The 26,280-nt window shown below is 31.6% G+C and overlaps 1 protein-coding gene across 2 annotated transcripts; it reads left to right on the top strand.

Moving 5' to 3' along the window:
- Positions 1 to 37: 37 nt before the first annotated feature.
- Positions 38 to 10,566, top strand: LOC143059624 (uncharacterized). 2 transcript variants are annotated; one of them, XM_076233139.1, is made up of 6 exons: positions 38 to 138; positions 1,996 to 2,082; positions 2,822 to 2,903; positions 4,266 to 4,457; positions 5,716 to 5,786; positions 6,401 to 10,566. In XM_076233139.1, the coding sequence occupies exons 2-6, from the start codon at positions 1,997 to 1,999 to the stop codon at positions 6,648 to 6,650; spliced, it is 681 nt and encodes a 226-aa protein (XP_076089254.1). In that variant the 5' UTR covers positions 38 to 138; position 1,996; the 3' UTR covers positions 6,651 to 10,566. The 2 variants fall into 2 exon arrangements, with proteins under 2 accessions (XP_076089254.1, XP_076089253.1); XM_076233138.1 differs by having other exon boundaries at positions 106 to 245.
- Positions 10,567 to 26,280: the final 15,714 nt, after the last annotated feature.

Below are 26,280 nucleotides of genomic sequence, written 5' to 3'. Positions count from 1 at the left end.
CGTTGATATTAGTTATAGACTATAGCTAGAATACTGCGACTTGAAGATTGAATGGCGATGTTCTCGTTGACCGATGCCGTTCTTTGAAAGAAGCGCGAAGACTGAGAAAAGATAAGAAAATACAGCTGCCGATTGGATGTAAGTTGCTGATGTACTTATATGGAATCCGGCACATGCTCAAAGACAAAGCGGCTTTATTATGCTGATCTGATTTGAAATCAACTATGCAAGAAGATTTTGAACATGTATGTAATTGTTAATTGTATTAATATTTGTAGCTACATCAGTACATGCCTGTACAGTAATAATTTCAAGTTTTTAAAAAGTTTAAGGTTCATTTAATATCCCCAGGTTTGTATGTATGTAGTAGCATCATGGTAACTGTCATGTAATGAGATCCAAAAGGATTTTTTTTATAGATTGTCATGATTGTTGTGATGGCACAGTGATGCTATAGCTATTATTTGTGTTTCTGAATTTTAGTTCTAAAGAATATTTATTTTTAAATATTTTGTACTAGTTATAGGGTGCTTAACTTTTCTTAAGGGGGCATGCTCCAGTCATGCTTCATAATCAACTAAATTTTTCCCACAAAAGGGGGCCCAGGCTCAACCTATGATTTGGAATAAATTGTATATAACTGGAATTTCAAAATTAAATATAAATATATTTTTGTGGCTATAACATCATGATACAATGATTATGGTATCCTGTATCAATGAAGAAAATATGGAAATTTCCAAATAAATTGTACTAATTGGTTTCAAAACAAGCACATATTTAGGAGTTTTATAAAACTGTTACATTTAAGATTGATTTTAAGAAAAAGTATACTGTTCAGATCATTTTAAGCAGATTTTGCAATAAAATAAAACTGAAAAAATGCTTTTGGTTTCTTATGGTTTCCTGTCGCGTTTGAAAAAAACTTTAATTTAACATTGAAAATAGATTTTAAATATTAAAGTCATAAGAAACCTCAAATAAAAAAAATAATGCATATGTTTTTTTATAACTTAATGGATAGTTTTCATTATTAAACTTATGTACATATACTTTTTTCGGAAGAAAATTCTTTAATTTATTCATATTTAGAAGAAGTTTACTTCATTTTAATTGCTTCCTTCCAGCAAGCTATTCCCCCGACATATTTTCCGTATGCAAAGTGACCTCAGTGTGACCCATCTCGTAAAAATCCGGTGATCACAATACACATGGATGTCCTTAAAATAAACTATTATCTGAATTTACATGTTAAACACGTGCTCTCTTTCCATGCTTTTTTGTTTATTATTTGTTGATTGTTGACAAACAGGTGACCACCGTTAAACTTCGGCTTCAAAACACGAACTTTAATTACCTGCCATATTTTCACAACAACACTGACCGATTGAAAAATAAATGACGATTATACGAAATTTACACGAAAAAAATAATAAATTCGTGCACAGAAGACTAAATTTATTGTGTTAGTATGCATTAGTTCAAGAATTGGAAGAACATTATTTTTCACCGGTCACTCGTTTCTTATGACTTTAACATGAAGCAAGTAACACTAGTAATGGTGTACATTTATATCTTTTGAAATATATTGTGCAAAATAAAGAAAATAAAGATTGGTTTCCTGCTTGGTTTCCTGTCACGTAAACGGTGAATCAAAACGTATTATTTTTTTCTCAAAAAACTCAATTGTTCCATTCATACTATTCTAACACCAACACAACCCACAGAATAAAACTTAAAGTTTTAGAACTTATAAAAAAGGATACAAAAAGAAACCAAAGGCGGAATACCAAATTATGGTCCATATACAATGTACATATGTTGAAATGATTGAATTTATTTTTATGATGAACCTCCAGAAAATTTGTCTGTTTAAAATTCATTCTTATATTTGTACGTGCATGCTGATTTTAATTCATGCTGGGGTTTATGAATGCATGGAATACTGGGCAACGATAGATTTTATATTTATGAAATGCATTACTTTCATTTCAGAATGCTTGGAGGAATAATAGTTATTGAAAGAAGTGGTATTGATGGAGCCAAGTTTCCTTTAACTGTTAGAAACTGTTTGCTTGGAAGGTAGGTGAGAATATAAAAAATCTTTATTAAATTAATTTGTATGTCCCTTGGGCCCTGGTCATGCTGATGTAAGCTTTAAGCTGACAAGATCAATTAATTCAAACATATTTATATGTATATGAAAGAGAATGATAATCCCTTTCTTCATGAATAAGTAGGAGCATTAGTTATCATAAAGAGAGGGATTATCATTCTCTTACAATCTTTGAATATTGTAAAGTGCTCAAGGCTTGAATGACCCCTTGACTGGTTTTATTCAAAAAATTAGTTTCATTGTCTACATGGTTAATGTAAATTAAATGTTAATTATTGATGCATGACTTCATTTCTAAGCATTTCATTTATAAGTTAGTTTTAGTGATGTAACTTGTAAGGATTGCTTTTTAATTTGGGAAACATTAAAAAAAAAAAGTGTTATAGACATTAGGTGACACAAGAGTTTAAAGTAGTTGTTTCCTGATTGTGAGTATGAAAAAAAATATTCGTGAAATCTGTTGGGGGAAGCATAGAAATTATGGGTAGGTAAAAGTTAGAAACAGAACTTTATTGTTTGACTAAATGATCATTCATCTTAAATCATCAAGCAATTTAAAAAAGAAAAACAAGATAAGGTTTATTAATTAAGGCATGTTCAACTGGGAGCATATATGCATTTTCTTTTATATGAATATAAATATTTTTTATAACTTGTCATGGACAAGCATGACTTAATTACATGTAGATATATCTTTGTTTGCAGAGACAAAGATTGTGACATAATTATCAATCATACAAATGTGTCCAACAAACATTGCGGAATTTGGATCTTAGATAATGGAGAGGTAATTATTGAATCATATATATATAAGTTTTAATATACATGATATATCATACATGTTCTTGCTGAATATATAATGCCAAACTAGTTTTAGTTTCAATGTTATGCATGCTATTAAAGTCCAAACTAAATAGTTTAGCTGAAGTCAATTACTAGAGAAAAGTAAAATATAAAAAAAATAACTCTAAGGAAAATTCATATCGGAAAGTCTCTTATCAAAAGACAATATCAGAAGCTCAAACACAGCAAAAGAATTGAAACAAATGTCGTATTTCTGACTTTGTACATAGCATGCATCCTGTCAAAATATATCATCCCATTGTTTTTTTTATTTAACAATAAAAAAGCCTGTAATTCAGTGGTTATTGTTTGTTTATGTGTTACATATTTTTTTTCGTTCATTTTTTTTACTTAAATAAGGCCGTTAGTTTTCTCGTTTAAATAGTTTTACATTGTCTTATCAGGGCCTTTTATAGCTGACTATGCGGTATGGGCTTTGCTCATTGTTGAAGGTTATGCAGTGACCTATAGTTGTTAATGTTTGTGTCATTTTGGTTTTTTGTGGATAGTTGTCTCATTGGCAATCATACCACATCTTCTTTTTTATATATATATTGTGTTCAGATTTTGAGACTTGACCCATATAAATTTGTACATAATAAATATTTAAACATAAGACTGCAGTCTTATAATTTGAAGATTATCAAATTGGAAATCATGAAAGAAGGAAAATAAAAAAGATATTTTGTAAATTTTTCATCATCAGAAATGCCAGCTCATAATTAGGAACAATCATGTTTAATATTAAATAGATATGAATTAATACTACATACATGTATATATGTACTTCCTGACCAGATGATTGGATATTTCAAAACACACATAGTTCTCAACTATAGGCCACTTAAATGACTTTCATTGTACACACTTCATATATATATGCATGTTATATTCATATTGCACTGGACACTTGGTGAAAAAGATCATGATGATAAATGACATCTTTTTTGTTTAAATGAGAGACTACAGAATACTGCTTGTGATACTTGAGTTTTGAAATTTAACCTCATTTAATACATTGTATATGAACATGTGAAAAAGAAACTATATGTCGCAATGACACAAAAAACACCTTTAAAAAATGAAAGGTCACCATATGGTCTTCAATATAGAAAGAAAAAGCTACACCACTGTGAATACATACACATGATATAGGGCTGACGTAAAACAAAAAAATCAGCTGAGAAAAAAAGACATACTGACATGTACATGAATGACCAATATATATTCCATGTATTGATTTCATATTTTGTGAAGGAAAGAATTATCACACTTAAAATATGTTTTCTTTTGTATAATTTTGTAGGCAAAGATTACAAATTTCAGTACAGATTATCCTCTGAAAGTAAACAATCAAGTAATTACAAAACCTGGGAAGCTCAATCATGGAGATGTGTTTACTATAGTAGATAGATCCTTTCGTTTTGAGCATTGTAAAACAGCAACATGTTATCCTGACCAGAAGTCAAAATGCAAGAAACATTGTCCTGAAATCACAGTAAGCCATAAAAACTACCAAACTAGCCAGAACTTTTTTTACACATATATAGCATGCGCCTCTCTCTCCTTTGAATTTTTATGCCTCCGATGAAGTGGAGAGGCCAGGAGGTTTTAACCTTGTCCATCTGTACGTTTTGCCCCTTTATAAATGAAACTTACAAAATGTTTCTCAATTAGCCTCAACCAAATGTTATCAAATTTATACAAAATGATTATTACCACAAAACACAGATCAAGATAGAAGTTTGGCACTTTAATTGGTTTAGAGTAATGCCCCTTTATACAAATGTAAATAGAGAAATTGCAAAATCTTTAGTTTCCGTACTCTTTTATCCTTTTTTTCACAATCAAATATTATCAAACATATACATAATGCTTATTTCCACAAAATACAGATCTAATTTTGGTGGCGTTCACTTTAACCATTCTTTAGGTTTGCCCCTTAATGATGAATGTTGTATGCTTGGCAGCAACCAGGGGCTTCATCAGTGTCTATGGGGACACTTTCTCATTTTTTATTAAGTCATGCAAAACACAAGTTGAGATACTGAGGATTCATTATTATTTCTTGGATACCAATTTTCGTGGGTTTCGTGGATACACTCTCTCTTTTTAAAAGAAAACACAACAAGATTAAAGACACCAATTGAGAAGTTTTTATGTGATCATCAACGGAAGTCATAATCCTTATTTTATACACACCCAAGCTCATTAGTTTAAATCACAATTAATTGTGTTGAAAACATTTTAAATACTTTTCCAAGAACATTAAAAATGTATCACTAATTATTTAGGAAAATTCTATAAAAGTTAATCTTGGGTAAACACTCATGGAAATAGCATATCACAAATCAATAGAGTGGTCAGTGTCTAAAAAATTAATTACATGTGTATCGTTAGATTACCTCTTAAATCCATTTAAATAATTGCTGAAGGTCATGTTTTGACATATGTGTATTAGTTTGAGATAAATAATGAATTATGAATGCTTTTGTTAACCTTGGGATTGTAAATTTAGTTCGACTCAACCAAAATTTCGACTCATCCAATTTCGACTCATCTGGAGTCGAATTACATACATTTATAAATTATATGGAACAAAGTTCGGGACCAAGTGAAAACTTAAACTCATCCAAATTTCGAGTCAACTGAATTCTAGACAACGAGAGTTAACTGTATTATCATATTACCTTCTCTTTTGTTTCTTTTTAGGTAAGAGCAATATTTATATTTTTCTTCAATTTTTCTTTTCAAAGGAGCGTACAAAGATAAGTAAAGAAAAGGTTAAAGCAAAAAGTAGAAAGCGACGCAGAGAAAAAAGGCAAAGGTAGGCTTAATATCTTTTGATTTTTTTCTAGACATAAACATGATAAACACACTTATAATATACACTTTCTTCAGCATTCTATTTATATCCTTTTAAAAATCAGAGGGGAATCAGGAATATTTCAAATTGTCACCCAAATCAACTAGACATGACCTTGTGATCTTATACACATTAAAATGTGGTCTTATACAAATTGAAAAACTCAAATTACAAAAGACGACTCCAAAAAAGACCACCATAACTAAATATATTATAAGACTGCAATATTTTGTTTGTTTCATATAATGCTATGATGATGTTGACATTGTCTTCCGGAGACAAATTTTGGTTTCCAGACAATAACTTTAATACATTAATCTGTATGAATCATTGTGCCATTTTTCAAGAAAGTTCTGCTAGTTAGTGATATTATTTGATTTATCCTCTTTGTGACTCATTGTACGCCATGCTGTCTTGAATAAAAATGTGATAAGTCCATACTGAACCCATTAGGAAATGCCAAAATTTAAACAATTTGATTTTCTTGCAAAAAAAAAGGAGCGTCATGGTATTTACTGGAGCAGCCCTGACATGTAGTGGCATTTAGATCATTTTGGTTTCTTGTTTCACTTTAGGTATAAAGAAACATGTGCACAAAACAAGCTACAACAGGAACTGGCCAACAGTATAACAGAAACAGAAATAGTCACAGAAGAAACACCTGTTCCATGTAAAATAAGGAAACAATCAAACAATTTTTATGAAGACTTGAAGAAAGATCCTCTATTTTCCAACATGGTACAATACCGGAGAGGTCACAGGCTTGCGGCCAACTTGCTAAAGAAAAATAGTGTATTGAATTTAAGTTTGCATTCACATAATTGATATTGTTGTTATATTGATAAGTCACTTGTACAATTAATTTATGTTATATATATGATTTATTTTTGGTTTTAACTTAATACCAACATTTAAAAAAACATATTTTTACCTTAAAGGTCTATAAATAATTTAGATAAATTTTCATCGATTAGATTGAATGTTAATTTACTACTTTTGAATTTAATCTGCTATAAAATGCTCTAGCTTAAAATTTTTATTTTCAATTACTTGGTTAGATTATTGGTGTATGAGCTACTTAGGAGAAAGTGTGCACACGGACTGAGAAACTGCAACTCCCTAGGAGAAAGCGTGCACACCAAGCTGTGAAGCCGCTACTTCTTTTGAGAAAGCATATACCCAAAGACGTGAAGCCACTACTCCTAGTTCAACAGTTGTCTTATCACCAACAAATCTGTGCAAGTTATTTTGGTCACTTTTCAAGTATATATATAGAATGGCATCAAATGCAAAACGACCTCGGAAGGCATGTCCAAAATGTAATGCTGTCTTTTCTGACAGACATGCTCGTAGGCATTTATTAGAATGCAATGTAAGATTCTGTGATACAAATGCATTGACTGATGATGCCACAAATACAGACCATACTAGTATTCAGTGTTTAAATCCAAATGACATAAGTGATGAAGAAGTCGAGTTTGATTTAGGTCAAATAAGGAATTGGAATGATGTTTTATCAAAATCTCATAATAATTTAGAAATAGAAGATATTCAGGCATATTTTGATGCAAATTCAGACAATGATGATTTTTCAGACTTATCTGACCATAATTCTGATAGTGATATTTGCTCAGAAGAAAATCATAATAAAGAATCAGAATTTGATTTAAAAATAAAACAGCAAACATATTGGTTTTGTAAAGTTTTAGTTTTATGGCAATGTATTCATTATATTTCTGATGCTGCTGTAACCTTACTGTTGAACATTTTATCTGCATTTTTTAAACTGTTATCTACAAATTCAGAAGTATGTTCTAAGATTGAAAGTAGTTTTCCTGGAAATATGTACCAGTTATCAAAACTTTTAAAGAGTAATATGTTGGATTTTAAGCAGTATGTAGTTTGTACTAAATGTTATTCTTTGTATGACTTTGATGATTGTTTTCATGTAGTTGAAGGTTTACGTTTTTCAAATACATGCTCATATGTAGAGTTTCCTAACCACCGCCTTCCACATCTTAGAAAAAGATGCAATGAACCCCTCTTGAAGGAAATTAATAATAGTTCTTCAAAAATTCTTGTTCCATATAAGATTTATTGTTATAAATCAATTAAATCAAGCTTAAGTTTCTTTGTAAAGAGAAATAATTTTGAAGATTTATGTGAACAATGGCGTACAAGAGAAACAAAAGAAGGTATTATGTATGATATCTATGATGGTAGAATATGGCATGAATTTAATGGCATTAAGCATGAATTTTTTACAAATGAGGGAAATTATGGTTGTATTTTAAATGTAGACTGGTTTCAACCATATGAACACTCTATATATTCAGTTGGTGCCATATACTTAGCTTTTTGTAACCTTCCTAGAATTCAAAGATTTAGGAGGGAAAATATGTTACTTATTGGAGTTATACCTGATATGAGGGTTGAACCAAAGACTAATACATTTTTAAAACCTCTTGTTGAGGAGCTTAAGATTGCTTGGTGTGAAGGTTTTTTCATGTATTCATACAAATCGCCTACTATACTAAAATGTTTCAAACTTGCTCTGATATGTGTTGGTTGTGATATCCCTGCCAGCAGAAAGTTATGCGGGTTTCTTGGACATTCAGCCACAGCTGGTTGTAACAAATGTAAAAAGAAATTTCCTGGTGGTGTTGGAGAAAAAAATTATGGAGGTTTTGATAGAGATAGTTGGATAAGTAGGGATAATGCAAGTCATCGGGAAGAATGCTGTTTATTGAAAAATTGTACCAGCAAAGGCGACAAAGAAGCATTAGAAAGAAATTTTGGAACAAGATACTCTGTGCTTCTTGAATTGGTATATTTTGATCCGATTCGAATGACCGCTCTGGACCCCATGCATAATTTATTTTTAGGAACGGCTAAACATATGATTTCTGTATGGAAGACCAAAAAGTTGTTGTGTGATGATGACTTTAGGACAATACAAGAGAGATTAGAACCTTTTCAGTGTCCATCTGATGTAGGGAGACTACCCAAAAAATTTTCTTCATCCTTTGGTTCGTTTAATGCGGATCAATACAAGAATTGGACTTTGTTATTTTCAATTTATGCTCTGTATGATTTATTACCATCTGAACATCTTGATTGTTGGAGAAAATTCGTTTTGGCTTGTAGAAGATTATGTTCAATTTTTATTACTGTTAACAATGCTAAAGTTGCTGATAGGCTATTGTTAGAATTTTGTAAGAAATTTGAACAATTGTATGGACAAGATTTTGTAACTCCTAATATGCATTTGCATGGACATTTGTATGACTGTATTTTAGATTTTGGACCTGTGTATTCATTTTGGTTGTTTAGTTTTGAGAGAGAAAATGGCATACTGGGTTCATACAAAACCAATAAAAAGAACATTGAAGTACAGTTAATGAAAAGATTTTTGAAAGAGTCTTTGGTCAGGGAAGAGGATATGAATATGGACAAACATTTTCAAACAGTATTTAATGACTTGACAAATACAACAAGAGAGAGAGGTACATTGGGTGTAATATCTGCTCAAATAGTACCAAGTATTCTTGAATTATCCTCTCAATATACATCCATTACTGAGGGACGTTATGATGTAGCCACAAATATTTTTGCATCAAAATTTAAGGATGATATTTTAAATGATAATGAGATAAAATGGCTTGATCGATTGTATTCAACATTATATCACCATGATGAGTTCACTGTGTGTACATCTGTTAAAGTATGCAAAGAATTATATGTTAATGGTAGTTTAATAGGATCTAAGACAAGTAGAAGTCATAGATCATCATATGTTTTGGCGTTTTGGTGTAATGAAGAAGGCGCTATTGATACTGATTGTACTGATATGACACCTCACCCAGGACAAATTGTAAAAATTTATATGCATTCTATTATTGTTGATGGATTTGCACATCCACATTATTTAGCCAAAGTTAATTGGTTCCAACAACTACCAGACAATTTAAGACACTGTTATGGTAAACCAATAGAAGTGTGGTCATCAGATTTATATGTAAGAGATGGACCTGCAATGTTCATTCCTATCCAGAGAATCAAGTGTCGATTTGTACATGCAAAAGTAAAAGTTGGACACAGAAATGTAATAGTAGTTTCTCCAAGGGAACGTTTTATTTTATAGATCCTTTTTTTTCAATGAAAGCAAAGTATTATTAGTACTTATAATATTATCAGAGAAAAAAATATAAAAGGGTATTATATATGTAGACAAATGAGTTATGTTAAAGTATACTTTTGAACTTTTTTGGTCTTAGGAAAATGTTGTTTGTGCTGTATTTAGACCCCTTTACCATGAAAATTGTATTGCATGCACAAGTATAAAAGTTTTTTTCAATATAGATTTGTATATGTAATTTTTTGAATCGTGTAGATTTTATCAAGACAATGAGAATCTAGGATAATTTTTTTTACATGTCGCAAAAGTGTAAGCGCACCTTTGCTGTACATTATTATATTTTTGCTGAACATTATTGTATTTAAATTTAATGAATGTAATTAATATTGTTGCTTGTTATTCATTTTGAAGATCTAGTTGGTTTATATAACACTTTACACAATAAAAAGGACACAATACATTTTGTTAAGCAAGCTGTCTTAAACTAAGAAGAATAATTGGTATGAAAGTTTTTGTTCATTTAATTTTGTGGTCTTTAATACCAATATGTTCTTAATATGCAAACTTTTTTATACTTAATAAATTTTATAGTACATTATACAATGTGTTTGTTTTTATATTATTCAGTATGTTTCATTTATAAGATCTATGTTAAAAATCTTCGAAGATGCTATTAAAGCTTAACAGTGAGATGTTGAAATTTATAATATTAGCTCAATTGCTATTGCTGAATTGGAATAAAGTTGATCAGGCCTTTAGATTTTTTCTGTCTTGAAATTTTTTCACATGTTGTCATGCCAGTTCAATGAACAGCTTGCTATGGATTTTGCTCTTTGTTGAAGACCATGCAGTGTTGTATAATTATACCATACCTTCTATAGAGTTCATAGAATTCCATTGTTAGTGCGATGTCACATGCTCTCCACAGTTTATATTAAATACACTGTACACAAGTATTAGTAATTGACGTTTCCTGATATAAAACATCATATGTTACATTGTAGATACTCGAAGTAAATGATTTTTACTTTTTTGTTCTTGAAACAAATATCTATAGCTAGTGAGATTTACATACATACACAGTACATCAGTGACCTCATATGGTAAAAATATTAACAAAATGTTTAATAACCTGTTGTTCATTTTTCAGTATGAACAAAAGGTCACAGATGACCTGTATTTCACCTTTTAGTACTAACAAAATGTCCACTTGATCTGTCGTTCATCTTTCCATACGGACAAAATGTCAATGATGATCTGTCATAAACCTTTTCATAACAACAAAATGTCACATATGGTCTGTCGTCTACCTTTCAATATGAACAAAATATCACAGATGATATGTGGTCCACCTTTTAAAAGGAACAAAATGTCACATATCATCTTTTGTTCACATTTTTTTAAAACAAAAGGCTGAAGGTTGCCTTTCCTATGACAAAAGGTAACAAAATATGATCTTGGGATACGGATTATCTTTTAATAATATTTTGTGCTGTACAAAAGTTGACCAAAAGATGTCTTTTCATGCAGTGATGGTGTCGAAACATTTTCAAAATTTATACTCTAAGTTATTTATTAAACACAAATAATCCCAAAACACAGCATTCATAGTATCATATTGAACATGTTAAGATTATTAGATTTGGTTTGCTTTACTCTTCATCCATTTTGGTTTATTATAGAATCATTCGCATTTCAATTTTCTTAAACAAGGCTAACACATGCATAGTGCATTTCCATCGTGCATCATTGTAAGATATTTTGTTTATATTAATAGTAAAACACCAATTATTATTATTGAATTAGTAGTGACGTTAAAAGATATGATTGTTTCAACATGGAATAATAAAAATTATCTGTTAATACATTACAGGTATTCCAAATGTAACTATTCCAAATTTGAACTATAGCACAGGGAGTGGTAAGCCTTTTGTACTAGAATGTATGATCACTTCTACACCAGACTATCACGCTGTATACTGGCAAAAACTATCTAATGATACAGTGGCAAACATAACATCTTCTAGTCCTGGTTTTGACGGCACAACGGATACTTTTCCATCATTGAACATCACCCATGTATCGACAGATGATGCAGGACAGTATAGATGCTTTGCTGTTAACATCGTAGGAACTGGTAGCAGCCAAGTCACCACTTTGACAGTAGTAGGGGGTATGGTAACTGTTAGTAGTAGACGTTGCTTGAAAGTTGCGTCCGTATATAAAATAATGTTTGCTTGAAAGAAAAAAAAACGCGCGTAATACATTGTAATACGGACAAAAGTATAAATCAAATTTACAATATAATAAAGTTTCGAAAAAATAAGGATTGGAAAAGATGAACCTATGTGTACTTAGCAAAAAATTCCTAATTAAAGATCCTCGAACCTCTTCAATGCGTGTCTGACGTTCAAAACTGCTGATCAGTTTATAATCAAACAAATTGTCAACCTTTTCCCCCCATCAGATATTGACGTAAACAAAAGCAGTCAATGACTTATTGACCAACACCACTGACGTCGCCCGGGTCAGAAAGCGTCACCTTAACTACATAGTATATTCACCGACTAAATTTTTAAATATCGACACCTGCATTCAAAAATATATCTTGATAAAAATTTGATTTTCATAGGGTAGATATATTTAAATCTCTTAACAAATACTTTCGAAAAGCAAGCACTTTGATTTGATAAGAAAAAACAATACTTTGAACAAACGTTATTGACAGTTTTGAATGAATAAGGTATATATGTTTAGACATGCGTTATGTTGTTAAGTTATACAGGATGCAAATCACACATACAATTATATATTTATAAGTTCCCCGGTGAAATTAGCATTACAATAGCCGTTGCAAATTCATTAATCGCTAAGCCCATGTTTTGATATGGATTAGAATATAGTTTACTTTGATCATATACAGTATTTGTTTATTGTTTTGTTCAGTTCTTATATCGTTCTGTTGCACCCTTGTCCCCGAATAAGAGGGAGGATTGATCGCCAACTAGCATGTTTGACCGGGCGCATTCTGTATAACATGTATAATATATTGTTGTTCTTGTTAAATCTTAACTGTTTGTTGTTCTTTTAAATAATGATACATGTAATTTGTCTCCAATCTCATGTCAAGGTTTAAATATAAGACAACTGATCAAATGTTTTAAACACGCAATGTCTGAAGAATTTAGCAATATAGAATTCAAAACTTTTTTCAGGAGATATAGTGGTCAACTGTAGCAAAACTAACTACACAGAAGTATATGGTTCACAGGTAACACTTCACTGCAGCGTCACATACGAAACAAAGTTTGGACCTGTAAACGTAACCTGGTTTAAATTTAATGAGAGCGGTATTAGCGTTCCTGTACAGCCTTCATATTATGGATATGGCCACGTCACATTAAGCAATCATTCTGTAACAATACCAGAAAAGCATGGTTTTAAAATGGAACACTTTTTTCTTGAAATAAGATCGCTTACCTTCAAAGATGATAGTTCGTACATTTGTTCAGCTACAAATCAGTTTTCACTTGGATCGAGTCCGTACCTTGATTTGAAAATAATCGGCGGTTAGTAATTAATAAATCTGCTAGCAAAACCTTTTGACATAGTAGTTAAATATATATATAGTTCAGTATTTTTATGATTTTACTTTGAACATGGAAAAAATAGCATTAAAATAATAAAAAGAAACCAAAGGGATATAAAAAGTCAGGGAAACTACAATAACAGTGCTTATATACCTATATGGAGTTATTTTCTTTCAGAACGACAGGTCATTCTTTTTCAGAATCAACCCGGATGATACCATGTTTCAATGAAAAATGTTCAAAGGCATAAAATAATGACCTGTGTGAGGTCATTATTTTCCTTGATAAAAATACAATCTATAATTTACTTCAAAATTTTATTCGTCTAATAGTTTTTTGTTGCCGATTTGGAAATTTATATTTTAAAGTTCAATCGATGATAGATGTAAAAGAAACCTTCATTGCCCGCATTTTAATTTTAGAAACAAATAACGGGAAGTTTTGTTAATTTATCGCTACAATAAAGAAACATTATCATGTATGTGAGATGAACTTTAATATAGACTTTCATAAATAAAAAGCCAGATTTAACATATTCCGTGTGTTAGAGTTTGAAAATCTTATTGAGTCACACTGAATAGGTTGGTTGATTGTTGGTTGCTTGCTTAACGTCCAGTGGCAAATATTTCATGCATGTTCAGGACGATAGACGCTGAATAGGCAATCCTACTGTGACCTACATGTATTTATATTCGTCTTTGTGTCAGTTCTTAACTGTTTTAAATTTATGTATACTTTTACTCTATCAAATGATCAACTAATAAGATAATATTATATTCTATTGAATAACCAATTTATGTATACTTTTACTCTATCAAATGATCAACTAATAAGATAATATTATATTCTATTGAATAACATTAACGTAACTCAGAAAAGGGTCGGGTGCGGAGGGTATATAATTATATCCTGATTATCTGTTAATAAAATGTATTGCTATTCAAAGACAATCTTTCTGAAATTTTCATTCGATTCAATTAAAATTGTTAAAAAAATAACCACTTTTCCGCGATAGAAATGACATTACAAAAAGAAAAAAAAACACATACCTCTCCCCCTTTTCCATAAACTAAGTGGTACAATAAATTACTTACAATGACTCTTGTATTTGTCATACACCGTTATCGGATGGTAACAATACATTTGTGTATTACTTCATGCAGTTACAGTAATAGTTTTATTGTGTAAGGATAATATTTTTTTAAAAGGTTTATATCTAGATTAATAAGTGAGTTTTATTTTTAACATTCTAAATGAGCCGTAGGGCGTATTAAAACCTGAACGCATTAGAAAGGAATATCCCACTTTAGTGTTGTCGGTAAAATAGGATACTAAATTTTGCAAATCTTTATAAAAAATAATATTTTTTTTGACGGTATATAAGTCAGATAATGCATATTTTAAGGTTTTTCTTGTCGTAGAACACACCTCGGGTTGTCAGGATTGCTCAAAGAAAGACCTCCCTACGGTCGGGCTTTCATTTGATAAATCCTGACACCCCTCGGTGTGTTCTACGACAAGAAACACCTTAAAATATGCATTGTCTATAACATGAAAGACTAATGACAAATAATGAAAGTCAACAAGGACCCTAGAAAACAACATACATATTGATCGCAAGTAGATGTTGCTCATTTAAGTATAAAACTCGGTGATAAGTCTTATTCTGCATGTCACATGCACTTTAAAGAGCACATAAATGCAGTTATGACAATTGTAACATATTCTTCGTCATATGTGAAAGAAATATTCCTTACTTTTCAGGCACCTCGTGTATCGACCATTAACATTTTGATCGAAGAAACCATGTATATATCATCGCATAATATCAAAGTATGCGTCTATCTAAAACCCGAGGAAGTCATTTATGTATGCACTTGTATAAAATATGGATTGAGCGCACCTGATTCAAAAATATTTACATAATCATTTGGGACACGCCAAACATTTTAAGCATCAATCATCACACAATCGCGCACAAATAAGAGATATTTTTTTCTATATAACATATCATGCAAAAACACAAATCCAAAAATTAAAATTAGGGTATGCAAATGTGATTCTTTTTTCTTTTATCTGCATTCAATAACAAAACCGCCCTTGTGTATTCTTCTTTCATTCTGATCACATACAAGTCTTCTGCTATTTTGTGTTTGCCTTTTAGATATTCCCTATGTTCACCTTGAACCAGGACCATTCAATGCTAGCCATGGTAGTAACATTACACTTAAATGTAACATTACATCTGTTCCGACACATTTTAATGTATATTGGGAAAGCGTATCGAATGGTGTTACTACAACTTGGCATCTGGGAGAAACATACAGAGAGTCTGATGAAGGCGAAACACACTCAGAGTCTGTAGCATTACTGGTTCTTGATAATGCATCATCCAGTGACTCAGGACAGTACATCTGTTTTGCAGAAAATGTACTCGGTACTGGTAAAAGCAAACCTGTTAATGTCACTATATATGGAGGTACGATTTCATTTTTTTGAACTAAATAATACAGCTGTAATTATCATGTTTATCATCTGTTGAATTACTTTACATTGTTTTAAGCTAAACACATGATAATATGAGAAGTAAAAAAAGATAAACAATATGAGTAATGTCATATAAGGCGGAGTATACGTAATTGCACGCCTCTAGCGGAATACAGGATAAAAAAGTTCGTCGTTATTTACGCAAGTTATCTCCCTTACTCCAATATTGGACACGAGAAAGAGAAACTACTTTTTGCGGTCTATCATGAATCCAACAAGGACATTTGTCTTAAAACCTCATAGAAATTATCTGAATTACTCCAATTAAAAATCAAAGCATTCTGTACGTTGTTCTGTGTGCAGCCTGACTTAAACAGGTATCTTCTATTTCGTCCGCAATTTATGGGAAAACTAAATCTAAATTTAGAACAAAATTTAAATTGAAAGCAAACATGTAAGATAAAATATAGCATGTCATTTCTTCTTTTATCAAATTCCAATTTCAAAGAGATATACACAGATACAGCGAACTCTGTTTTCTTTCATTGTGCCTGTGTTCATCATTCAAAATGAGAGAATGTAATTTTGAAGTAACAAATTCAAGTATTCAAGATTATGAATGAATAGAATATAGTATTACGAGGGGGTAGGACCTTTATCGGGACTCCGGGATCGGGTGATTTTAAGATTGGTATTTCAGGATTTACCCTTTCGGGATCCAGGAATTTATTTCCAAATTTTGGGTTGTCAGGATTTAAATTTATTTAAATTCGGGACCTCGGGATTTCGTGTTTTTAATCCCGTGATTTCGGGATCTGGACTCATCCTTCTCATCTCCCTCTATTAGGGTTAAAGAAAAGAGATCAGTAATGTTTTGTGACACTTGTAACTGCAATTTAATATTTAGTGGATTGAAAGGTGAAATGTGTTCAGACTATAACATTTCTATAGCATTTTAAAGATTTTTGTTCTCAGTTGAACCAAAGTTTACTGTTAGGGATGTCTAATGACCTCGATGATTATCAATGAGGATCTCGCACTCGGTCAGCTCTATGCTTTCACGTAGATCATGATCATACAAGCATTTAGAAGCCTGTGGTTTACTAGTCTTATAATATAAGACTTTGGAGTTCATAATATTTACATTCAACGTTTTTGATCGAATATCTAATTTTTACGATCAGTGTTGACCCCCCCCCCCCCCCCCTTAAAAAAAAATAAATAAATAAAATAAAAATACTCGATAAAAAAACGTTGAATGTGAACTCCAAAGTTTTAGTAAATTTATACATAAATTACAATCCATGCAAGCATTACAAAAGGCATGGAAACCACTGTAATATAGAAAGGAATAAAATCTACGGTAACTTTCTTTAAATTACGGTAAATTTAATTACAAACTTGCAATTTTTTGGCGACTGAAATATTCTTTAAAATTAGTTAGTTTATTTTCTTATCAATTTACAATGCTAGATCATTTGGGTATCAGATTCGTTCGCGCCTAGTACAGTTTCGCACCCTACACATTCCCAACTCGCACGTTTGCACCCAAGGTCCGTTCGCACCCAATTTTAAATAAAATTCAAGTTTAATAATTAGAAAATCAAGACTGTTGTTTTTGATTGATTTCATGTAAATACTGCATGTTTTTAGCTTGGTATGAGTAAAAGCATTGAAGATTTTAAATGAAAAACACAAAAGATTTTATTAAACAGCTTATAGGCCCCTTTGATCTGAAACAATAAAACAAAAAATCATAGCAATGCACTAACCAAAACATAATTAAAATTTATTCAACACAAAAAAGTACGTCGTCATAATCACTCTTTATTTTGAAATAATGAAATAAAAGTAAGCAATACACTTAACCAAACAAGATTAAAGTTTATTCAACACAAACAAAAAAAAAACCACGTTGTCTCACTTTAATTTAGGACAATGACAACAAATATATTTATAGGAATACACATGCCAAAACTTGATTATTTGCATTGTGATACATAGGAAGATGGGTGATACACACGTACGACATTGCTACGACATTGTACGGTATAATAGAGTGACGACGTAGAAGTTGTGACAATGTTACTGTAGACCATGACGTCACCGAATAATTTTAATGTTCCAGCCAAAAAAAAAAAAAACTTCAACAAAGAGTAGCGTAAAATCTAGCACGGTTGATAGGGACTTTCTTTGCACCGATGGATTCGTCTTTCATTTTTGAATCGTATATCAATTAAAAAAAAAAATTATGTTGACCAACAAAATAGAAAATCTTGACAATGTAAAAACATCTGCTCATTTTGATGATTTTCCCTAGATATCCTTTGTATATTTGGCGTATCATGATATTAATTTCAACGGCTCGTATCTCAAAAACGAAAACGTTTACCCCCTTTTTTAATTTTCTTTTCTGGTGTAATTGTACAGGCAGAAATCATATGTGAAATTAAAAAAAAATCAATTGTGTAGTTTAATTACGTACACTTCGCCTTAACCACATTATCGTGTTTTTGGATCTCGTGTTTATCAAGGTAAAAAGAGAAGCAGTACACTCATTCTATAAACAAATGAGAAATAGATGTTCATGAAATCGTCTTCGGACAGTTGATGTTCGAATCAGTGCAGAAGTAAGATTTTCATGCTTTAAAGGAATAATACTTCATCATCTTTATATTATAATGGATTGATGAAATGCATTGATGGCATTTTTTAATCATCGCTTTGTTAGACTTTCACTTATAAGGATTTCCAAGCAAAAGCTTATCTTGACAACTTACAATCATTTATGTTTGACAAAGTTGGATTATCTTACAAACAGTAAAACAGTGATAATATTTCATTGTAGACCAGAATCATCCGAATGTAAACATTGAATCGAACCAGTATGTTGTGAAATATGGCAGTCCTCTCACAATTGCAAGTTCAGTTCGAACAACTGAATTCAATCCAGTTTCTGATGTATATTGGGAGTATAATAATAACGGTGTAATTACAAAGATTTCAGAAGAAACGGACGGGATAAACGGAAGCACCATAAAAATTCCATCACTCACCATTTTGAATGTGACATCCTCAGAATCTGGAACGTACACCTGTTACGCTAAAAATGACATCGAAACAGGACAAAGTAGACCAATACATGTTATCATTACTGGAGGTAATACTCGTATATTCAGGTTTGATATGTGTTTCTTTATTTTACATTGGCTAGAGGTATAGGAAGAGGGTTGGATCTCACGAAACATATTTTACCAAGCCGCAATTTTTCACATGTCTCAATCAGGTGCCTCTGGTCTTGTTAGAATGGTATGTATTTTTAAAATTTTTAGTTCATTTATATGTTTCGGGGTTTTATGTGACTTCTTTTTTCACTGAACTAGTACACAATTTTATTTAGGGCACACTGAACACCATCTCCTGCTGTGTTTTTTTTTCTGCGTTTAAGACCCATTGGTGGTATATATTAGACCGTTGATTTTCCCGTTGGAATGGTTTTACACTAGTAATTTTGGGGCCCTTTATAGCTTGTTGTTCGGTGTGAGCCAAGGCTCCGTGTTGAAGGCCATACATTGAACTATAATGGTTTACTTTTATAAATTGTTATCTGGATGGAGAGTTGTCTCATTGGCACTCACACCACATTTCCTATATCTATATATTATGTTTTTGGTTTTACTGTTCTTTTGATAACGTCTATTTTAGTCCGTGTTTTATTGACTTTCCGTTTGTTTGCCTTTTAGTTCGGTATTTCTGTTTTCCTTTTTCTTGTTTTGCCTTTTTTCAATTTTTTCTTCGCTTTAGTTTTTCAATAGGTCAATAGTTATCGAAGGTACCAGGATTATAATTTAGTACGCCAGACGCGCATTTCGTCTATACAAGACTAACCAGTGACGCTCATATATAAATGTCATTTGTTGCAAATGTTGCAGGAATTTCCAATATTAAAAAAGGAAAGATAAGATGACTGTGATCATTGTGACAAATTATGAAAAAAGCGGCAGTAGTTCACCGGTGTTCAAAAGTCATACATTGATGGAGAGAAATCAAATCCGGGTTGCCAACCTAAAACAGGTGGAAACAAATCATCTAGAAGAGGACCACACAGGAACAACACGAACACTGTTTTGCAACAAAAACAAACGCATCATACATAGAAACAAACTACCACTTTCCTGATTTGGTACTGGACATTTTAAGAAAACAAGTTGCGTTTAACTTTGTTAAATAACTAGCAAAAACCTCCCGCTTTATAACAATGCTAAATATCAGAATGACCATACACAAATGATAAAGACCACGTTAGACCCATTCACCGTATGAAATTTATCAAGGTCAATGTGTTAGAATCAATGTTTGCTCTTTGTGACTCACATCAAATCTAACAGGAGACAAGTTTTATTTGTAAGACACGCGTACCAATCAAAAATAAAAATGAATAACCTGTTTAGTTTTGTATTAAGCGTATTCATTCTTGGCATATTTCTTCTTTGTTTTTACATTTATTTGTTTGTAGCGAATATGGTAATTATAGTGTACAATTATAATTGTATCCCTCAAAGTCATCTTATGCCACAAATGTCCAATGAAAAGTAATTATCCGTATTTTGTTTTCAGGTGTGCCGAAGGTCTCTGTTAGCAAATCAAATTATACAGCAGGGTATGGAGAAACTGTTACAATGTTCTGTAATATAACTTCTGATCCCATTGTCACAAATGTTTACTGGGAGAAAGAATTTAACGGCTCGATCATAGTCATAAATAACTTAACAACAGGAATACAAGGAATTTCTGTAGATGCTCCATCGATTACTATAGTGACAAGCACTACATCAGATATAGGAAATTACAGATGTATAGCCACAAATGATGTCGGCACAGGTTGTAGTGAAACCACAAGGTTGGAGGTCATTGGTGGTGAGAGTATTTTAAAGATTCTTTGTTTTTGTTCTCATATCTGCTTTTCAAATATACTATTCATTGTCAATTCTAAGTCATTTTAAAGGTTCTGTTTATAATTTTGCTGATATAAATGTATCAAAAACTAGAAAAAAAAGTACATAAATGAAGTGAATATATTTGCAAACTATGAACTTTAAGCCTCTAAATTCAATCTTCGTTATGTTTCAGAGCTACCATCTGTCAGTATCATAACAAGTTTGCCACCAGTTAACTATGGCGAAAAGGTACACATAGCATGTGTTGTGACCGGTAAGCCCCCTCCTACCCAAGTTTACTGGGAGAAAGAATTCAATGATATAAAAACAGTAATACATAACGGCACCATTAATACGGAAGGAATAACATCAGAAAATCCATCGCTAATATTACTCTACGCAACAGATTCGGATGAAGGACTTTACAAATGCTTCGCCGTCAATGAATTTGGAAGGGATTCTAGTTCATCAGTTGAACTTAATGTCGTTGGAGGTATTTTATCTTAACAAGTTAGACGTATGCATACAACTACAAAGAATATAGGCTGAAATCTGATCAAAATCACACTGTAAACGAAAATCGCAAAATGATTAGTTTGTTATGAATGTAGTTTAAAACAAAAGTATCCGACATTATGTCTTTACTGTAAATCAATCAACTTTCTAATAATAATAGACCAAGTTTGCTAAATGTACTCACAGATAAACGGATCATGACAATTATATTAAAACTAATGGTGTATAGTACTATATTGTAAAACCATGAACACGGGGTAACCAAAGGTTTAATTTATATAAAAACGAAAACGAGACAGATTTATCAACCACATAAACAGAGGACACCCACTGAACGCAAATTTTTTATTTAGGAAAGTAGCAATATTAAACGTTTTATTAGTACCAAACCTTCTCCGTTTTCTGTAGCAATAGTAAAACATCACAACATAGCAAGACACACTATAGAATATCAATTGAAATGACTTAAATTTTTCAAACATGCTATGCATCAGTCGAAAATTATGCATGTTTGTAGGAATAATGGTAACTTTGTAGCATTGTAGGTATAAACAATAATGTATTTAGGTCCAAGTTAACTTTATTCAATACATTAGATACATTAGACAAAAACCATGTTAATAATCTTTATTGTTGCAGGTCGTCCTGTAGTTGATGCTCCATCTATAACGCACATAACGGGCATTGGTTATACTGTAACACTTACTTGTTCCATAAAACATGCGTTTCCAGCAGTTTCAAAGGTGTACTGGGAAAGATCTATACGTGGCGCTATAACAAGACTTTCGTCTGTTTCAATTGGAATCATGGGAGTAACAGTTGACAATCCATCCCTTATTATTCCATCGGCAATGGAATCGATGACTGGCGAATATACATGCTTTGCTGAAAATTCTGTCGGAACTGGTAGTAGCTTTCCAGCAACATTGACTGGTATTACTTATGTTTTAAATCACCTTTCTTTAAACTGTCATTGTTCGACTCTCATGTAGTCTTTGTCAAAAGAACAGACCAGCGATTGGAGTGCCAATCTTCTTTTATCGCGTATTCATGTTGCATTATGTTTGTAGTGGTTTAGAACGACACTGTATTTGGTGTGTATTTTATATATACACATTAATAGAAGCGTCGCGAATGCATTTGATACGTGATCGACTAAAATAACAATTTATGAAACAATGCAATAGTCTGGTTTAAATGACATTGCAAGGTACATTTCTTATATTGATTAAATATCATTTTGAATGAGAAAACAAATACAATTGAAGTTGAAAATATAGCATTTGAAATTTGAATGTAGCTTACTAATATTTGCAAAAGTGAATATAATTTGGGTCTATCTTGTTATCCTTGTTCACACATTTCATAAAGACGCAGTATTCTTTATAGCAAGAATTATTGTACAAGAAAGGGGCGAACGATACTAGAGGGACAGAAAAACTCAGAGATCGAAAATACACTGACAGTGCCAAACATAGAAAAGAGAAAGACAAACAGACAAATAAAAGTACACAAACCACAACATAGAAATAAAGGTAACAGTAGCAAACCGCTGTTCGAAACTCATACATCGATACAAAAAAAAACAATTCCAGGTTACTAAAACTGAGGGAAACGCATTAAATATAATAGGAGAATAACGAGACCACAGTGAGATGTCACGCACACAGAAACTAACAAAGCATTATCAAAATACGACGAGAAGACTAGAGACTAAGCGACATGAACCAAACTAAAAACTGGGGTTGATCTCAGGTGCTCGGGAAGGTGAGCAAATCCTGCTCAACTTTTAGCATCAGTCGTGTTGTTCATGTTATTATAAACTCAGTAACTAGTCAACTTCGAAGGTCACATTCGTCAGAAGTGAATGGGACTGTAGTTACGACATACGCAACATATCCAGTATCATGTGTGAACAGGATATTCCAAAACGGTCAACCAACTCGTGATAGCGTCCGTAATATGTACATTACATATATTTTTCATACGGATCCGCATACAACAATCACATAGCCTTACAAAATAGTTACCCCTTTTAGGGGGCTTTCATAAACTCATAGAATATAAAGAGAAATGTAGACAATCTCAGAATCATGGAGTCATCTATAAATAACATTGCAAAAATTAAGGTGACCATATTTTATCGATGTTCAAATCTCATAATAAAATATAGAAAATAACCAAGGTAGCGAACAAAATCAGTATCAAACGGAATCCAAAAATAGAGGGAAAGGGCGCCTTAACAATTCAAGCGGCTCCCACTTTGCATGCCTGTAATTAAGCTGTTAAAAAAAATGTTGCTAGTAGCATTATATTTCTAATCAATTAAAACAGCTCATACTTTTGTGTGTATGTATTTGATTAATTTGTGAAATGTTACTCTACAATTTAAATGATTTAATACCATTTTTAGTTAAGGCAGAAGTTACATCAGAAAACGACTCTGACGATGAGGATGATGAGGAAGACAATAGTATGTATTGATATCTACCTGCTAGATAGTTTTTAAAAGATATTTATGAAAGCTGGATGCGACTTTCATACATGTGTGGATTCAGATACTTTAAAACCAGGTTTAATATCCACCATTTTCGACATAAGAAAATGTTTGTACTAAGTCAGGAGTATGACAGTTGTCATCAATTCGTTTGATATGTTTTAGCTTTCTATTTTGCCATTTGATAAGGAACTCTCCTTTATATAATTTCCCTCGGAGTTTAGTATTTTTGAGATTTTACTTTTTATTTGAACTGTTGAAACACTTTCCTTTTGTTTCTAATTTACTTAAATCTTAATGTATATGCAATTGATAACTATAAGCCTTTTAATAAATGTCTTGATCTACATGTTACTTATGTGTGGGCGATACACATGTTTGTTATTGTTGGTGTTTATTTTTTTTTGTTATACATGTCGTTGTTCCCTTGTATAATCTTTCTTAAAATTTTCATGGGATAGAGACAATCGGAATTTTTGGCTTATCTGGGAAATAAATATGTGAATGTTGCACGAACAAAGACCGGCCTATTTGATTTGAATTATTTTTATGGGACCATGCCAATTTTAATTTGCAAACCTCTTTTAAGGTTTAACAATTATAAAGTTAAAGAAAATCATTTCATACACATTGGGGTTATAATATTTTTTATAACTTTCTCAGCTGACACATTAGTGAATGGAATAATAGGTGCAGTTAGTGCATTAGCTGGAATTGGATCAGTAATTGTCGGTTACTGGGCATACACGCACTCCAAGAAGAACAGTAAGTGTATGATAAATTTAAATTGAGACATACCAATAGTGTCTTTGTTAATTCGACTTGATATAATAAAACTGATGCATTTATACCCTGACTAGCATACATTGAATTGCAAATTGCAATATTCCAATCATGTTTAACCCTATTGATGTCCAACTACTTGAAATCAAACACATTATCGTATAGGAAAGATAATACTTAATAAAGTAATCAGATATTGTCTTAGAATCTCAACATACAGTACAAAGTACCTAGCATAAGACGAACAACGACTCATATTTGAATAATCATACACGAAAATCTTTTGATAATTATAGTCTCGCGTTATAAGGGTGAGGGTAAACTGTTTAAAATCATTCGTACATCTGGCAGTCCGTCAGTCCATTTTTCCGTGCATCAGTTCTTTTGTCCGTTTATCTAATATGTTTTGTGACATTGTTTTAGCTACAAAACAATGATTTCTAAAATAAGGTGACAGGGTGTATTTTTTTAATTCAGCTATATCAAATTATGCATTTTCTATATATATATTTTTGTTAAATATATCAACATAAATTTTAACAGCATTTAAACCACAGGCTTCTCTCAGAAAAATGTGTATTTGTGCTGTATACTAAAGGTTAACACGTATACGAGTATATAACATATAACTTTTTATGGTTATTACGTCGTAAATGAGAGCACCTATAATGAGTTATGAACAATTAACCGTTTTAGTATAGTATTTGGGAAATGATGGAAAATTAGTCGCATGTGGTAGCTCACCACCACAAAATAATCATATAGAATATCACGTGATAGTTATTGTTTTTTGAACGATGTTTACTTTGTTTGCAGATAAAAACAAAACGTAAGTAAAGTTCTTACTAGTAGAAATGGTCGAGTTGTACAGTATGCAATTTAAATAAGTCATCAGCATGATTTTTTTAAAACCAATATATATCTAAAGAAGATGTGGTATGGTTGTTAATAGAACAACTCTCCACAAGAGACTAAATAACACAGAAATCAACAACTATAGGTTGCTGTACGGTATTCAACTATGAGCAAAGCCCATACCGCATAGCCAGCTGAAAAAATGAACTGACAAATGTAACACAATTCAAACGTGAAATATAACGGTCTAATTTATGTACAAAAATAACGAAAAACATATATGTAACACACCATTAAACGTCTACCAATGAATTACAGGCTTCTGACTTGGGACAGTCATAAAGTTTGCATCCTAATTTATACCTTCGAATAATGTTTTTCGTATTGTACAAGATAGATAATTTTGTAACAGGCTAAACAAGTGATACATAAGTTGTCAAAACATACATTTCGATGGTAGAAATAGGTCTTTTCTTAGGCTTTTATCATGTCATCTAATGATTCAGACATAAACATACTATTTGTAAAGAATGAATCAAAATAATGGGCAATCAAATTGTTACATCATATGTCTGTCATTTGTATTGTAATATCCTAAAAGTAACCGTTGTTAAAGAAAAACACAAACTTATTGATGTCTTTAACAATGACA

Source organism: Mytilus galloprovincialis, chromosome 14, assembly GCF_965363235.1.
Source record: "Mytilus galloprovincialis chromosome 14, xbMytGall1.hap1.1, whole genome shotgun sequence".
Classification (NCBI taxonomy): domain Eukaryota; kingdom Metazoa; phylum Mollusca; class Bivalvia; order Mytilida; family Mytilidae; genus Mytilus; species Mytilus galloprovincialis.
Note: the sequence above shows the minus strand (reverse complement) of the source record. Positions and strands in the feature narration are given on the sequence as shown.